Source organism: Sceloporus occidentalis, unplaced genomic scaffold (genome assembly GCF_023333645.1).
Source record: "Sceloporus occidentalis isolate IW3139 unplaced genomic scaffold, rSceOcc1.0.p SCAF_175, whole genome shotgun sequence".
NCBI classification, from domain to species: domain Eukaryota; kingdom Metazoa; phylum Chordata; class Lepidosauria; order Squamata; family Phrynosomatidae; genus Sceloporus; species Sceloporus occidentalis.
In genome coordinates, this window is record NW_028317155.1 from 563,674 (window position 1) to 582,540 (window position 18,867).

Consider the following 18,867-nt stretch of genomic DNA (forward strand, 5'->3'; position numbering starts at 1 on the left):
CTGCTTTCTATTCACTTTTGTCCGGCTTTTGCCATGTCTGAAAATGTATGGACGGACATAGTAAATAGTTCTGCGGTGTCAGTTCATCATTCCTGAGCTCTACCTCTGTAATCATTGATGTTGCTAAGGGGAATAATTAAAATGATTAATGACTACGTAGAGGTGGTACTCCATATACCGAGGACACCGCGTGTGTCTCTGTGGAAAACCCCAAGGCTGCGATTTGCTTGCAACAGCTCGCAATAATTGCACCATCTAGATCAAGAGGTCCCCGGGGTGTTCCTGTGTCTGTGAGTAACCGCAGGTAAGCCTGAGAATGATTATTGTACGGTGACAGCCCGAGCAGAGAGGTCGTATTATCGCATCTCCACGCGCTGTACAGGAGGAGCGGCATCCCGTTGTAAGTTGGTTGTAGATTTGTTTTGCAAAAACAAAACTGTGGGACATGTCGGTGGCTCAGAGATCCTGTCCTGGAGTAAGACTTCAACCCCCAAGGTATCTGTGACATCTGTGTTATGAACCATCCTGACCCTCTGTCTCCGCAGGTGTTCAGAACAGACTCCACAAGACTTCTCCATCATGGACTTTCTTGATCGAAATATCAACTTTGATGCTCTCCTCAAGTTCTCCCACATGTGAGTCTTTCTTCTTTAACTTTTTTCTTACGCACGTCTATTGTGTTTTGTATACTTGTGAAGAAATAGTATAAGGGTTGTCTTGTCTATTTTTAAATGGTTCCCAGACAATTCTTTTAACGGGGAACCCTCCAGCTTCTTGTGGTGGCTCTGAACCCTTTTATCTGAATCCAGTTCTGTCCATCTCGGCCCCCTTTTGCCAAATCCTGCCACCCTTTCCTTCCTTAAAAATGACCTTGGTTAATACCTTGATCTTTTCAAATGGTGGATAGCGTTGGTCGTTAATGCTACAATAGCTGTCGTTAAACGTTACGGTGTATTGCATCATATATTCTCTGGAGTGTTTGCTGTCCTCTACACACAGATTGCTGCCTTATCAGACAATTGCAGAAGCATTACTTCGGTGATGTGTGATATAAATATATCCTGTGGATTTCTCTTCAGATCCTGGTTATTCATTATCGGGGAGGGGGTCTCATAATGGCGCTCGTACTTCTTACAAATTGGCTCCTGAGCTTTTTTTAATCTATTAGGTAACCCGTGTAGACACATGAATTCCAAAAATCAGGCTCCTAAAGTGGAGCTTTCCCATCCCCTACATTACGTTGTACAGTACAATTTATAAGTAGGCTTTATTGTCTGTATACTAGTGGGCACAGTAATGTTAACTATGGGTCACAAGGGATCCTTATTAAGTTTACCCCCCTTTTGGAAATAGCATAAAAGTGTTGAGGATAATTAATTTTTTTTCTTTTATTTTTTTTAAATCCTCCCCTTCCTGTGCTGCAAGTGACTTTATTCTCTGCTTCGGACAGCCTCAAAAAAGACAATGCTATTGAATGTGAAATAAACTAAGGCTGGGTTTGGGCAAATAATGGGACACAAGTGGGTGCCCCACCAGACACGAGTCATTGGGCTTAGTCTTCACTGCATCCATAGGAACCTCTGCCCTCATAAGTCTGGTCCACCTAGAACAGGGGCGTCCAACGTGCGGCCCTCCAGCTGCTGCAGGACTACATCTCCCATAATGCTCTTTTGGCTAAGGGGCTGGCTGAGGAGTATGGGAGATGTAGTCCTGCAGCAGCTGGAGGGCCGCACGTTGGACGGCCCTGACCTAGAACTTGTTCCTCATCCGGTATGTCTGCCCTGGACTGTCCTGGTGTAGCAGGGCTGCTGGACGTTTGTATTTGGGCTCAAATACAGCTTATTCAGCGATTCTTTGGCCAGGGTGATAAACAGCTGTAATTTGTTTTAAGAGCTGGTGTTATAGAAGACTTGGACAACCTTCTGATAATAGTGCCTCTCAAAGAAAGATATTGTAGAGGTTTGCCTTTTGGTGGCAAAAAAGCAAGAATGCTTCAGTTAGAGATGTGGTATCCTGGGTGCGCGGAGGTTGAGCAATCCATTTGTTTCCATTGCTAGCAGCGTTCCCAGACGCCACATCCCATATTGTAGTTCAGCGCGGAGGGGAGTGACTTTCTTGTTTCTTTTAATCTGCCCAGGAAGGCGTAGGGAGAGGAATTCAGATCATTGAATTAGTTGTGCAGGTTTTGGCACAATTCTCTACAGAACGCTTTTCCCCTGAAGCAAAATACCATCTTAATTTTAACCCTTAACCGCTACATGGTTGGTGGGAAGTTCCTTGAACGTTCAGTCACTTGTGGCACCTGCTTTTGGGTTTTGTTGAACACTGTGACATCCCTGTGGCTGCAGTGTCCTATAGATGAAAGCAATTTGACTTCAGGCACTTGAAATGATCATTTTATGTTTGATACTGAATGTTCATCATGGTCCCTAGACCAGGGGTTGCTCCGCAACATGTGCGCACGCACAGGCTAAACGTCGAAGCTATGATCCCATGATCCGTTGGACCTCCTTTTGCTAGAATATATTGTTATACCACCCCTGATTCAGGCTTGCATAATAAGTGAAACGCTAATTGGTTTTTTTTCTCTACATATTAACTTGAGCAACCAGTTTAAACTCGTACTTTAGCCATTATATGCGCTATATGGATTACACTTCACGTCAATCTAAATATATGGCATACCACACAAGTGGTTTAGAGTGATATATCCAATGCAGACTATAAGTCAAGCAAGTCTTGTGTCCCAAGTTAATGTATTCTTTGCCTGTTGTGTTTCAGCTCGGCCTCCACACAGCAGCACCTGAAGAGGGTATACTCCAGCTTTGCTGTCTGCATGCTGGTGGCTGCTGCCGGTGCCTATGTAAACGTCGTCTTAAGACTTCTGCAGGTAAGTGGCTCCCAGCGGAAAGTTGGTGAAGATTGATTTGCGTCACTCAATTTAAAATAGAATTACAGCTCAAAGGATGATCAAAGCCAGGCCTTCGTTGACTAAGACACAGTCTCTTTTATACAGGGCAGCTTCCTGTCCTTTGCAGGCTCATTGGGCATGATGTTGTGGCTCATGTTCACCCCACACAGTCACGAGACGGAGAAGAAGCGCTTGGGAATCCTGGCTGGATTTGCATTCTTCTCAGGTGAGCATTGGAACATACTGGCTCGCTTGCTATTAACATACTAACTCATGTGCAACTAACATTTGCTTCCTTCTAACAGCTCGCCCAACCCAAATCCACACCACCTAAATCTGCAAAAAGAAAACCCTGAACCCTGTCATTACTTGTGTACTTAATCTCTGTGTAATATGATACAGGCCAAGGGTCAGCAAGGTTTCCGTACAGTGACGCCGGTTAAACCCAGAGGCAGGCGGAACTGTTCAACGCTGGGTACAGTGTGAGGTCTGTTTTTACAGGCCTCTGTTTTAGTACGCCCTCGGTTGATGTGGAGTGTCAGGATATGATGTCATGAACCAGAGGTCTGCTCTCCCTCCGCAGGATGAGTGGAAAGAAAAAGAAAGGGGATAGATGAGGAATAGATATTGTATTTTACCGCCCTGTACAAAATGTCTGCTGTGAACCATTCCCATGCCTATCCCTGGTCTGTGTAAAGTAAACTAGTAAAAGTGATGTCTCCCTGTCTGACAAAGAGGAGGGTAACACAGCCTGTATAAGCCTGTGAAGGCTACACATCTCTGTGTCCTAGTGATCACAGAAGGGCCTGCTCAGCTATTCCTGCTGGAGAAACTGGCTTTTGCTGACTTTTCTTAATGAATAGTGAAGTGGGGTAGTTAAAACCTCAGTTCTCACTGAATAAAACTCTGATTCTGATTCCGAGCCAGCGTCTGCTTCATTTTGATCCTAACATTAGTCCAAAATACTACTGCATCATCTTATTCAAAATCCTTTGCCCATGTGAATTTAAACAATTTTTCCTTCTTTAGGTGTTGGCTTGGGTCCTGCCTTGAATTTATGCATCGCCATAAACCCTAGGTACGTGAAGTGGGGTCTTTTTTTTTGTTTTTTTTTGCCAAACAATGTAATTATTTTAAATACAACGATACAAACATACATTTTGCGCATCACTTTTAGTCACCTAACTGAACAGAATTTCAATCCCAGCTGGGTAATTTCTCTTTGGTTTTATTTGTTTTATATACAACCTTTCGGTGCCTGTGTGGTGTTCATGGATAATGTTCTCAGAGGTACTTGTTTGCTAACAAATGAGTTGGTAAGCAGCAGCTTCCCATACATTATAAAGGACAAACCCCATTGAACTTATGGTACAATGGCTTCGAGTGGCCCTGTATTACAAAAAAAAAGCATACTTAAGTCAGAGTTCTTGAAACTTACCCCTCTCATTAAAGTATGCATTATGCTGGGCTTGCCCTTAACCACCACGGCTTGTTTAGTGTGTTGGTGTACATACTCTTTACTTATGTTTCCATACAGCATCATTCCCACTGCTTTCCTCGGCACTGCTGTTATATTCACCTGCTTTTCACTCAGCGCTCTGTACGCACGGAGACGTAGCTTCTTGTTTCTTGGAGGTAAGTGCCTCTCGTTGCTTTATCTCTTGATGTATGCTTTAAAAGGTTATCTCTAGCTCGGGGTAAAAAACACCTATTGCTATGCGGAACTGCGGTTGTAAAGAATGTAGTGGATGAACCCTGAAGCTGCTTCTATAGGTGACAAGATGTATTAAGAAAACACAGTTAAACGGGGAACGTCCTCTTTATTAGAGATGGCATGAAACAAATATCGGAAAGGTCATCGTACTTAATACTGCCAACTACCAGTCTTATCTGCTTGACTCCTCTTGCAGGTACACCTAAATGATCTATTTTATTCCAGGTTGCATTTCAGTTCACCTGTTTAAGCCTTACAATGTGTTGGATGTATTTGGTGTGATATTTTTCAGTGTACACTGATACAAAACAAACTGGTTTATCTTGCAAATATGTAAGTTGTTTTTCCAGAAACCCATTTCTAATTGTTTTATGTCCAGGTGTGCTGATGTCTGCGCTGAGCCTGCTTCTTCTGTCTTCCTTGGTCAACCTGTTTGTGGGATCTGTTATACTTTTCAAAGTAAGTCACGTGGCTGTTGGCATGTGTTATGTATGTAAAGTGCGGTTTTAAGGTGAAAAGAATGCTCCTTTGCAAGCCGTCGGCAATGACTACATCATAATGTGTGGGTTCCTAATTCCTTCACAGCCAGGGTATTTCCCATGCTGATGACATGAGCTGTTCTGCTATTTTACCCATATGTTTGCGTTAATAATTAAGTTTGCAGAAACATTACACTGTTAGGTAGGTGTTATATAGGTTAAGTGCTCCTGCTTAAAATAAACGCACAATTTATGTTGAGTAAAATCCCTCAGTACAGGTATTCTTGTGCATAGATTTTTGTTTTGGAGGACCAAGACTCTCCTTTTCTTTCTCCCTTTTTACCATTGAGACCCCTTTATGAAGTTATTGTAACATCCCTTACCATATTTATTCTCGCTTTCATCTCCACTGGAGTTGATGTGCAATGATCAGAATGCAGAGCGCTATAACTTTTTTGGGGGCGGGTAAAAGATGGAGAGCTCAAATTCACTATCACTGTTAAGTAAATAATGGCAGGGTTTGGCTTATCATTCACTCTCTGTTCCAGATGCACATGTACATTGGTCTGCTGGTCATGTGTGGCTTCGTCTTGTTTGACACTCAGCTTATCATTGAGAAGGCAGAACACGGGGACAAGGATTATGTGTGGTAAGCCATAACGTTCCTATTTTTATTTTTTTAATCCCTTTAGGTGCCGTTAATAATTTACGTGGGCTACTGCTCTTCATTTGTGCAAGAAGAAAACATTTTGTTGAATTTTGATCGCTTTCTTTAATGCCCAATAAATGTTTGCAATTTTTGTGTACACCATGAGAGCTGTTTTTCTAAAGGTTAAAGAACCCCGCAGAAAACATAGAAACATACAGATGATTTCATCTTCAAACATGCACGTTAAAATAGCTAAACTAGCCATGATGGCAGTTGTGGTCCATGTGACTCATATTTAATGAAAGCAGGGAAAGACTCCATCTTTTTTGTTTTTAAAAAATTTTTTTTACTCTTTGTAGGCATTGTGTAGACCTGTTTCTGGACTTCATCACCATTTTCAGGAAGCTCATGGTAATCCTGGCTATGAATGAGAAGGTATGTGTACGTTTGTTTCTTTTTGCTGCTTCTTGCTATGTTCGGCATACATAATGTTTCATGGCACATAATAGTGAACTCATTTGTAAAAGCAGGGTAGATCAAGATCAGGTGGAGCCCCAGGCAACACGGACAGAGCTAGCGATCCTTCTTTTAAAGCATAAACATAACACTTCAAAATGAATCATTACACATCATAGTAGAACAAGAAAAGACAATCTCTCTGGTACAAAGCTGATATAGACAGACACACAAAGACAATAATGTGTATACTTGCACATAAACACACACCTACACGGAAATGTGGAAACCTGGGACACAACAATATGTATTGATAGACATTCCCAAATACACACACACACTTTAATGCACAATGATACCATTGCTTACCTACACCATTGACTGCTGGCTGGGAGATCCTCGCACAGTAACTCCGAGCCTTGCCTTTTCCTTCCACACGGAAAACCATGCTGCTTCCACACTTACTGGCTGCAACATGTGACTGTAAACAGATTGTTCCTATTGGCTGAACCAATGGTCACGTTCCGACGCTGGTCAGCAATGGAGCGTAGCTAGACTCTCGCAATGTCAAGCATATAAGCACAGTGTTCCTGCTGTGCCTCGCAGGCAAATATAGGAATGACACACTAGCAAGGGGACCTGGACAAATGCTATTTTTTGCTCTATTACTAATCCACCTCTCTGTAAAAGCAGAAAAAATGAGTGATTCTAACAGGTGTTAACTAGAATACTTTCCTTGTACTGTATTTAGTGAATGTTGCGGTACAGCCTATAATTAATATGGTCAATACTTTCTTGCTTAAGAATTATACGGTGGGTTTTTTAGTACTCATCTCACTGTTTTACTTTAACCCACTACTCATATGCTCCCAACAGAGGAAAGAGTCAGGGAGTCATTTGTGCCTATTATCATTATATTCAATCTATTCATTTTCTTTCCTTTTTTAGGAAAAGAAGAAGGAGCGGAAGTAAATTGGACCACTTTTCCTTGCCCGGTGTCATCTTGGGTTCTCACACCTTTCTTACTGGTGGCTTTGTGTCTTATAATGAAAAGCTTTGGAAACCAATTAGTCGTTTGTACAGTCTGTCATATGATCTTCCCTCCTTCCAGCCTAAAGTTTTTTCCAAAGGGACTTTGGGTTTTTGTCTTCATACGAGTACATGTCACTTTACTATAGTGATGCACAATTTTGGTCATCATACCCACAAGCAAACCTCTCTCTAGTAGACTTACCTAATGCCACTAAGATGTTGGCTTAACAGGTATTACGACTTAACCGATTCTCATTCTCGGTTTCTTAAAGACCTAATTTGTGCATCACTGATCTCTTGATCCTCTCCTGATCTAATACAATATTTATATTGGCACACGATGTCCCTCTTCTGGCAGTACATGAGGGTTCCGCTAGTTAAAATTACAATTCCTTCAGCACTGTGTTAGGATATGGGTCTTCTGACAATTAACCTGCCCTATGTATGGAAAAAGACTATTAGGACTCATCTGAAAACTAAATTATGCAGTATGAGTTGTAATGCCTCCGAAACTCCTTTGACAAGCACCACTTGCTCTTTCTCTATTGTAACCACTTGGGCCAAAGGTTCACACATGGCAGGGTTGTGGCCCTTCTCAATGATAAAAGGACTTGAGGAGGCTTGATCATCATGCCGTAAATGCGCAGAGATTCCCGCACCCTGCCGATGGGTCCTGCATTTGCATCCTGGCTTCCTGCCTAGCCGTGGTCTTTATTTGAGAACTTCGTTTACTCAGCAATCACATTCCCTGCCCGAGAAGGAAATAAACCTGCTTTTAAGTGCTGGGTAAATGTTAGAGCAAAAATGTACACACATGCCCCTCCAATCCCCTGTAACCTAGAGCCATTAACCCTCTGAGAAAAGGGCAACTAATGTAGTAATCACAATCTCTGTGCTCACCTGACATATTAAGGCAAGTCTGAGTTAAAAACCCTGCTCAAAAAGTATTCATAAGCTGTAACTGTGTGTAGATGTGTTTTTTTCATAGACTTGTGTGTTTTTATCTATAAGTGCATTTCTCCTTTGTCAGAGTAGCCATCTACTGTCGTGGCTCCTGCAGCTGAGAAAAGATGTCCCCTTCCCACCGCTCCTTTCCTCCAGCCTCCTGTATTTGATACAGCCCTTCCAAAATTCTTTCTCAATCTCCATAAACCAGATTGCTACTAACTGGATTTCTTCTAAGAGAAAAAAAGAATCCAGTCAGCTGCATTTCCTCATCGTTATGTGTGCTATGGAAGTTGAGCAGTTGAGGGATGAGGCTTTGTGTGGGAGGTCAGATTGAAGTGTTATTTGCCCCGGCTGTTTCTATCCCACCTCACCCCCTTAACTTTGCATGCTTATATGGATATTCCGCAAGCTGCTTTAGAAATTGTGCCAAGGATTACCATGAGGATAAATGAATAACTATATGTGAAAATGTATAACCTGATTTCATAATGACTTTATTTTATAGTGCAGTGAATAAATAACTCAGACTGTGAACACAGTGAGGATTTTTGATTGAAATAAAAAATTATGGATGAAATTTGTACAATTAAAATAAACTTAATAAACTACTAAAAAAAAACGAGACTGGGCTTTTTTTTTTCTCCCATTGCTTTCTCTGAAAAAGATTTATTATAATTTTGGGTAAAACGTTGTCACCTGTAGGACAAAGGGAGCACTTTGTAAAACTGCATCAGATCAGTTTGAGATATTGTCTAGTAGGGTTTCATTACTGATATTTTCCACGGTTGATTGAGCGCTTTAAAATAGTTAATGCCCCTCCAGGTTCTGTGCAGAAAACCTTGGCCTCAAACTGTCTGGATCCTTTACAAGACAAACAGTGCAGGATTTGCAGTTATTTATTAAGCAGGCAAAACTCCGGTTAAGGTCAAATATCATGGCGGCTGCCAAGATGTGCCTCAGGTGCAGAGACACAATGCCCTATCCTTACTAGTGTTAATACTCTATCACCTCCCTCTGATCGCTGGATAAGGTAGAGTTTAGATGAGCAGAAACATGGTATGTTTTTTTCCTTATAAAGGTCTCAACTTTTTTTGGCCTTATTGATGTAGCTTTGTATTTTAGGCTTGTTCTGTTTAAGAAGCACAGGACAATTGGGGTAAATCCATGCAGCTGTGAAAAGTGTGGATGACCTCAATGTATCAGCGTCTATAAAGAAAAATACAAGAGAGACAATAAGATGGAATTCTTCCACCTACATTAACATCCAACTTGTTTCTGATAAATTATTTGTCCAAAAACCAAACCAAACAAAAATGTCTAAACGATAAATCTAGTTTAAGTTAAAACTAAGATGCCCTACGGTGCAAACTTTTTAGGCAGGTGTGAAAAATTGCTGTAAGGCAAGGATGCTTTAAAAAAAATAAAAAATAGACATATCGTTTAACAAAATGCAAAGTGAGTGAACAGAAGAAAAATCTGAAACTCAATACCAGTATATAGTGTGACATAAATTCTTCTATGTACACTTGCACACAATCGGCAGATAGGTTCTTCCAAACATCTCGGAGAATTCTGTGCATGTAGGCAGCCTCAATTGCTTCTCTCCCCATGGAATGCCAGACAGACTCAATGATGAGATCAAGACTCTGTGGGGGCCATTCCATCACTTCCAGGACTCTGCATTACGCTGATGATAGTCATTAATGTTTGTGATCATTTTCATGCTGCTGGATACATTTGCGGCCAGTCAGATGCCTACCTGATGCCTGTACTAAGCACTGAGGAGTCCATTAATTCTGACCCAATCCCAACTCCATTTGCAGAAATGCAGCCCTAAATATGCAGGCAACCTCCACCATCCTTCACTCTTGCCTGCAAACGCTCATTCTTGTACCTCTCTCCAGGTCTTCAATGAACAAACTGCCTTCTGCTACAGCCAAATATTTCAAAGCATTTTTACTTTACAGCATTTTTTTCTCACCTGCCTAAAACGTTAACACAGTACTGCATATGTTTTCATTTAAAAAATAAATAGGGCTGAAACAACTAATCGATAAAATCGATAATAATCGATTATGAAAATCGTTGGCAACGAATTTCATCATCGATTAATCGAATCGATTTTTATCGATTATAAAAAGAGGGTTTTTTTTCCAGAGCAAATGCTCTGAAAAACTCCTCTCCTTATAATAATCCGATCTCAAACTGAGATCGGATTATAACACCAGAATCCAGATCCCCCGCAACGCTGCAGGAGACCTGGATTCCCCTCACTGTCGGCCGGTCTCTCACTTCCGTCTCTCTCTCCCCTCCTATACACCCCTCAGACTCCTCCCCCTCCCATACGTCACTCTGCCTCTCTCCCGGCTCCGTTACTGACAAGGACTTTCACTGCAGCTTCATAGAAGCCACAGTGTAAGTGAAGTGCAGTAACGGAGGCTGTCTGTGCGATGCAGACACTCACAGGCTGACAGAGAATCATCCTCTCTGTCAGCTGGTGGGGGTCTGCATCGCACATACAGCCTCCGTTACTGTCAGTAACGGAGCCGGGTAGAGAGGCAGAGCGGTGTATGGGAGGGGGGAGGAGTCAGAAGGGTGTATGGGAGCCACCCTCCCATACACCACTGTGGCTCCTCCCCCCCAGAGAGGATGATTTTCTGTCAGCCTGTGAGTGTCCGTTACTGCACTTCACTTACACTGTGGCTTCTATGAAGCTGCAGTGAAAGTCCTTGTCTAGTGAAGATCCGTTGCTGACAGGAGGCAGAGTGGAGTATGGGAGGGGGAGGAGGCAGAGTGGAGTATGGGAGGGGGAGGGGCCAGAGTTGTATGGGAGAGGGGAGGAGCCAGAGTGGTGTATGGGAGAGGGGAGGAGGCAGAGTGAAGTGTGGGAGGGGGAGGAGGCAAAGTGGTGTATGGGAGGGGGAGGAGGCAGAGTGGAGTATGGGAGGGGGAGGAGGCAGAGTGGAGTATGGGAGGGGGAGGAGGCAGAGTGGAGTATGGGAGGGGGAGGAGGCAGAGTAGTGTATGGGAGGGGGAGGAGGCAGAGTGGAGTATGGGAGGGGGAGGGGCCAGAGTTGTATGGGAGAGGGGAGGAGCCAGAGTGGTGTATGGGAGAGGGGAGGAGGCAGAGTGAAGTGTGGGAGGGGGGAGGAGGCAAAGTGGTGTATGGGAGGGGGAGGAGGCAGAGTGGAGTATGGGAGGGGGAGGAGGCAGAGTAGTGTATGGGAGGGGGAGGCGGCAGAGTGGTGTATGGGAGGGGGAGGCGGCAGAGTGGTGTGTGGGAGGGGGAGGCGGCAGAGTGGTGTATGGGAGGGGGAGGAGCCAGAGTGGTGTATGGGTGAGTTATAGTGGTGTATGGGGGGTATTATGAATTTCAGGGAATATAGGGGGTATAAGGCATATCGATATTAGGCATATCAGGGGGTCATAAAACATCTGGGGGTAAAAGGTATATCAGGGGGCTCAGTTGCATATCACTGGCATATAAGGAGTATAAGGCATATCAGGGGCACAGTGGAATCTGGCATATAAGAGGTATAAGGCATATATGGGGGCAGAGTGGCAAGCTGGGGGTCTGATGTGCATAACCGGGGGCAGTTTGGAAAATAAAAAAATTTTAAATAAGGCTTTTTTTCCTCATAGTTTTTATTAAATATGAAAAATAGTTAACATATGAATTAATATTTACTAATAACTTTGTATTAAAACCTAGTTTGAGAAACACCGTGTTTGGGTTCTTGTAGCTTTTATTATGTCAGTAAAATAAGAAGGTGAATAGAGAGAGGCCATTGTGATAAAGAGATGAAAGTGTAAATTGTACATTTTTTATTACATTATTTTAAATTTAAAAAAATTGCATTTTTTTATCCGATTAATCGATTAATCGAAAAACTAATCGGCCAACTAATCGATTATTAAAATAATCGTTAGTTGCAGCCCTAAAAATAAATTATGTTTGTGTAACATGAATTTGCTTCCTCTCCATCCTCTGGTACATAGATTAAAAAGGGATCTATGCAATAGCTTAATCAGTTTGCTCCACCTTTTCTAATATGTTTTAATCCCATCACAATTTGCCTGTAACTTGTAACTGTTTGGTGAATAGGCCACAGAATCATTGTCCTGCCCTGAATCACGTCAATCATTGGCATTGAGATCCTGGCAGTGTATACTGCTCGCTGATTTTGAATTGTGGAATTTGAGATTGGGTTTATTCACTAAAGATGTTGGCCAAAGGGTCCCGGTTTCAATTCCTTCATACATTAGCCCAGTGAGCTTCTGCTGCAGAGATTGATTGATAATGTATGAGCTATAGATAAATCGGAGAGATTTCTTCATGGTCTCCTCACCCATTGAGCTGTACGTTAAGCTGGGCCAAATCAGCTCTTGTTGCTGGAGAAACCCAGCAGTATTGACTCTTGTTAGTGAATAGTGAGATATTTGGAAACCTTATTCTCCTCCAAAACGGAAAGCTTATGGAAGGACCTGTATTAATATGAAATACCAGTAAGGACAGAGCTTAATGTGTGCATAATAATATAATATAATATAATAATATGATAATCTCATCATATCAAATGCCGGTATTTGTGGAGATAGAATACCACAATATTATCTTGCAAAGAAATGACTTGATAAGGTAAAAACAAATACAGACGATGTTTCCTGTAGCTCTAATATGTCTGTGAACTCCTATAACCAACATTTGTACATGTTCGGTTGCCTAGAACCTAAAACTATTGTTTGGTTTTAGTGCAGGGGCGCATTCAAAGCCTGACCGCAGGAGGGTCACTTACACTAACACACACAAACACTAATACACACAGCCAGATACTCACACTAACTTGACAAGGCACTCACACTACCACACACCAAGACACTTACACAACTAGACACTCAGACTCCGTGGTAAAAGCATAGTGTGTTCAAACAGCCATAAAGCAATCTGAAGGTGAGATGAGAGTGTGAGTATGTATATGTGTGTGCATGTGTGTTAGAGTCCGTGTTAATATGAGAGTATGTGTGTTAGTGTGATAGTTTATGTATGTTACCTGGTGGAGGTAAGGTAAGTTCCCGATGGGGTCCCTTGGCTTTTACCTGCCCCAGGGGCCAGAAAGTGCCAGCCCTCCCCTGCATTAACATACACAGATAAATACACACTAGGATACCCAAACACACACACTAACATACCCACACAGTACCATAACCAAACACACACTCAAACATACACACACACACACTCTCTTGTACACTGTGAAGCCTCAGACTGTCCTTAATGCAGCTCGCACCCAGTACAAGCTGCCACATTGCCACAGCAGGTTCAAGCAAATTGATGCTGCATTTATCTCGCTCAAGCCCATCTCCTCCTTGAAATTTGAAAGATAAAGAGGTGAGTCCAGGAATTACCTCTTTATACCCACTCCCTGAGAAGATGCAATGGTTTCCTTGCATAACCTTGTGAATCCAGCAGGGGGAGATGACCTTAATAGAATTAGGAACAGCAAAAGGAAGGTAGAACTTCACAGGTATTGAAAGCATTGTAACAGTAAAATATTATAGTTGACAACAGTGCTGTTGTAGAGCATGAGCACACTGGGCACTTGCCCAGGGGCCCCACGATCTGGGGCCCTGTGGTCAACCACATTGCTGGCAGGATTGGACAGGCCTACCCTGTAGGCTGCCTTACCTGGGGCCGGACTTGAGGCCGTAAAAGTGCAGATTGAGGCACACATCTCCCATCGGCTGCAGGTCTGCCAGTCAACTGACGTGAAGACCTGCAGACACACTGACCCAGAGGCCAGGGAGGTAAAAAGAATTAACATACATACAAAAATATGAATTGGGGAATGCTGGGGGAGGGTATGAAATGGAAATAGTGCTTGGTATAGAGGTGGAGGGGATGATCTTGGTGCAATATGGGGTTATAAAGATAGGGAATGGAAATTGTGGGGAGGAATATGATGTTGATGGGAGGTATGAATATGGTGGTTGGGGGACATGATTTATATGAATTATGTTGGTGGGTGTGATGGTCAAGGGCAGCTTTACACTTACACAAACATACACACACACATACAAACACTATCTAACACCTTACACATACATACACACACACGCAACCACTCCAACACCATACATTTACACATACATACATGCACACCTTTTCTAAACCACACACATTTGTATTTATTAATTTATACTGTACAGTTTGCCCATTATAATTTATATGCTGAAATGTTTGTGTTTTTTTCAAGGCTTATAATGCATAAAAGATGACGTAATAGTGGCTGATGGCTGGAGATGCCGGCTGCGCGGGCGAGTGTGTGGCATTGGTGTGCTAGATGGCCAGTCTGGTCCTGACAATCCCCATATAATATCCCCACCTATAGTAGCCTAATGTAAGTATTAGATTACGTAAATAGGAGCAGTTTCAAAGGCTTGATAGTGATGAAGCCACTGGATGCCCTATTTTTACTGGTCCCGTGGGAGCTTGTATAACATGACTGGATGACAACATTGGAAAAATGGGAAGAACCAAAGGCTATTTAAAGTGTCTTTTTACAGAAAAGCCTTATACTACTATTAAAAAACTCATGGGAAAAAGTTGAACTTACTCTTAAGGAAGTCAGATGAGACGGAGACTAACACAGGGCACACCGCAGTGTATCACTCGTTAAGAGTGAAACTTATTTACTGATGGGAACTCAGATCATCTCACCTTGATGATATATATATGACATATAGTTCTGTTAAAGCCTTAAAAAACCCCAGTGCCAGACAATGCATTGGTCATTACTCCGAGTTAACTTTTGTCTAAGAAAAATTAACAACATATAAACGTAATGGGAATCTTGGGTTTGTAGAGAGGATCTCCTGGCCCTCATCGCTGGTATCATTCTCAGGATTGCCTTCTGAAAGCATTACTGGAAATATCAGCTCTGGGGCGTCTGGCTCTCCTTTTCCAGATCACTTTTCTAAAAATGCCGAAAGTTATGGTCCTTTTTGCGGACACACAATGCCTGCTTCTTCCAACCAAAACTTGTCATGCAAGGGGTAAGTATAAATGATTGTGTAAAGTGGTAAATGGAGAGCAATCAGCTGGAAGATTATATTGGTTGCTATAGTGATTGTACCATTTTTGGCATTTCTCCGTCACCAAAAGGGCTCTTAATACACAACCTGTACACTATATAAATCCCTATATACTTTTTCATAACTGGTACATGATTTGCCTTCCACCACAAGGAGTTTGCTGCTAATCTAGCAATAAAATAACAATTATAATTTGTGTACATTTAACAAGATGTACCGGAATCTGTACAGAAAACATACATACAAGAAGTGTGCCACCTGCAAGGAAAATGCTAAAGAAATGTAAATGTAAAGAAATATTTGAGTGCGACAGCTGCGAGCTACCTTCATCACTAGTCAAGTGATCGCTCCAAGCAAAATCTAATGCAAATAAGTCTGACTTCCATCAGAGGACTCGCTTAAAAATAAACATTTCCCTGAAGCACTGCCAGCCCAATAAACCAGTCCGCTCACTGACGTGGCAGAGATCTGGTCCTGGAAAACTCAAGGCTCAGTGACATCAAAGAGGGCGACATGAAACGATGAGCAAATGTTCCATGCCTTTCACCTTTAGGCAATTATGATTGGAACTTTTAATATTATGATTACTTTTAGCAACACGTCCTTGGTAACTCTTTATTATTTTGGGGCTTTAAGTAAAAAGACACATGCGCAAAAACAAAAGCTATCAATGGAAAGCAGCAGACAGTCCCACATTGCAGTGATGCTACATTATGATAAAAAAAAACTGTGTAAAATGCGTGGGGCGTCATGCCCAAATTTGCTTTCGCGGATGATAAAAGCCAATCAAGTTTTACTTGATTACCCACCTTTTTGCAATCCAAGCTTCATTTTACACTAACGCACATTCACAAAATCACTCCGGCCCACACATAAATCCACACTCCCATCAGAGTAGCAGGTCTGTGAAAAATGGAATGTTGTTTAGAAACGGTCTCTACTCCCTGTTACTGCTACGAAAGCGGTGGGAGTGATGCAGCCCACTCATTGCACAAGCACAAAATTCTTATTTCAAGTAATATCTCATCTTCTGCACAACATAAGCACCAATCCAAACAATTCTCCCCTTGCTTTTCTCAAAAACATCACATCAGTGTCTTTTAAAAATGTGAGACGGGGTCTTTAACTATTTCCCAGATTATTAATAAATAAAATATCCGTTGCAGGGGATGGCAAGAGGGGCAGTTTTGGACAGGACTAGACATCATATATTAAGTGTATTGTCAGCCGGATTTGTTCCGATGCTATTTAACTGCTTAACTTGCCCCATGTCCTTTCCCCAATATGATTTTATACGATAAGATCTTAAAACATAAGATGTTTCATTATATATTACAATATTATTAATTTATTATTAGTACATGACCCTAATACAAAATGTAAGAGTCCAAGAACCTGCATTAAAATATGTTCTTTACAGACAATTTCCCTCATTATACACTAACATTACTATTATTGACTGTCAGCATTCATTTTTTTTCTAAGAGTTGCAATGAAAAAAGTAAAAAGGTGTGTAGTTAGCGCCATCTGAAGTCCCATTAAGATATGGAAATGTGACTACTAATAATAACTCCTAGTACCTGTAAAGAAAATGTAAAGTTTTTGTCCGATTCTTCAATTTTACTGCAAAGCATTTTCCTTGAATGTTTTTTTTACACAACAGATTAATGTGGGCATTATTTTAAGTAAATGGAGCAGCATCTTTAATGTGCCCCACATATTAGTACCACAAAATGGCCCAGCCAAGCAATTGATGATTATAGGAGGATTTCAGGTGCAAAATTCCTTGGTGATAAGAGTGCCAAGCTTGCCTTATCCTGCAATCACCCATGTAACTGGCATCAAAAATAGGAATATTCAATATTATGTAGAGCATAATATTAGTAATGTCCAAGGTAAGAAGAGTGAAAACTCTAAATCTACCTTAAAATAAATTCATGGAAGTCGTATTCGTCCAAATAGCAGACCTCACATAATCTAATGGATCCATTCATTAGTTTCATGTTCACAAATGTTTTTAAAAGCAGATTGCAGACAATGCGTGATCGTAATAAACTATATTTCACAAGCATTTGGAAAAACCTTCAAGCAAGTTGTGCAACAGCTGCTCATATCAGCAAATGCCAAGAGTTGGAAGAGGCAAGTTATATGCCACATGGTTTATACAGTGATTTGCAGGGCCATATAAACTGATGGAGCCCGGTGACCTAGTCAGCCTAGGCCTAAGGTGGCAGACTTCCAGAAAGTGTGATTGGAGCAGTGGAAAAGTATTCTCTCGAATGAACAGAGTCCAGTGGCGATGTGCTTTACACCACTCCAGTCAATGCTTGGCATTGCACAGTGATCTTCGGCTTGTGTACAGTTGCTGGGCCATGGAAACCCATTTCATAAAACACCCAACCACAGAGTTTGTGCTGATGTTGCTACCAGAGGCAATTTAGAATTGTGCAGCAAGTGTGCCTACAGAAAATTGGAGGGTTTAAAGTTCAACATTGAACAGATGGCATATAAAAAGTGTGCTGGGGGAGTAACCTAAGAACAACTGCAGAAGATTGTGGTCTTTGTGATTATCTTGAAACAAAGCTATTTAAAATGTTAACCCGATGTTTAGCTACAGATGTACGGTTGCCTTATTGCAAGCCATAGCTAGCTCCTTTTGCACCCGAGGCAAGAATGGATTATTATTTTATTTACACTGCCTTTACACATACCTGCCCATAAACACACATACACTGCCCTTACACACTGCTACCTTTACACACACGCATATACCTACACTGCCTTTACACACACACACACACACACACACACCTGCCCATTAACACACAGTGCCTCTCTTGCCTCGCCATTCCTACGACCCTGACTCCGTATTTACCGGATCTAGGTACCTAATGTTTTTGGCACAGAACTACGGAGAGGTCAACACACAAAATTCTATGAGCTTTGTTTCACTTGCATTAGAAACAGAGGCACATACTCCTAAAATAAAGCACAGAGTTTTAAAGGAGCTGATATTTTTCAGAAGACCTTTCCTTCTGATTAGTGCAATTTCCCAAAACAATAACACACACTGTGCTAATAGAAGCATCTAAAATATGACTTCTGTATAGATTATGAAGGGCCGACCCTGGTAAGCTTCTCCAGCAATAAGGGCTGAGACTGCAGGCGAATACAATTTATGCTGGATTTTTTTTGGTACTTTTTAGTTTTACCTGGGGTTTAAAATCATGAAAGAAATTCCAGTGGTTACAGGTTATTTTTATGATTTTTTTATTTTTAGCTTAAAAGAAAGTGAGGCAGAAAAACAGAGTCACAATAACTTATATAAATAAAATAAAAAGCATCAGTATAAAAAAAAAATAAACAAAAACCCATCAAGAAACAAGAAGAGGGAGAAACTGGACAAGGATTATTTTTACTGGTTAGCACCTTTGTAAGAGCAATAGCGTTTATATAGAAAACATAAAAATGAGGGGATGAATTGCACAACAAATACCAAACATATTACACAATAATATTTTTTTTAAAATGTAAATATATATATATATATATATATATATATATATATAATCAGAGCACAAAGAAA

General features: G+C 41.5%; 1 protein-coding gene across 1 annotated transcript; it reads left to right on the plus strand.

The window, feature by feature from the left end:
* The first annotated feature begins 579 nt into the window (after positions 1-579).
* On the plus strand, positions 580-7,222 carry LOC149279013 (bax inhibitor 1-like). Its single transcript, XM_089501516.1, has 9 exons — positions 580-635; positions 2,782-2,890; positions 3,017-3,137; positions 3,941-3,989; positions 4,449-4,546; positions 5,005-5,084; positions 5,653-5,753; positions 6,113-6,188; positions 7,158-7,222. Exons 1-9 carry the CDS (start codon positions 580-582, stop codon positions 7,179-7,181), a joined length of 714 nt encoding a protein of 237 aa, XP_089357642.1. The 3' UTR covers positions 7,182-7,222.
* Positions 7,223-18,867: the final 11,645 nt, after the last annotated feature.

Excerpts from the sequence above, each read along its gene's own strand:
- LOC149279013 (XM_089501516.1), top strand. The coding sequence starts at position 580 with ATGGACTTTCTTGATCGAAATATCAACTTTGATGCTCTCCTCAAGTTC. Across the intron at positions 636-2,781 it reads CTCCTCAAGTTCTCCCACAT|CTCGGCCTCCACACAGCAGC; the intron begins GTGAGTCTTTCT and ends GTTGTGTTTCAG. Across the intron at positions 2,891-3,016 it reads TCGTCTTAAGACTTCTGCAG|GGCAGCTTCCTGTCCTTTGC; the intron begins GTAAGTGGCTCC and ends TCTTTTATACAG.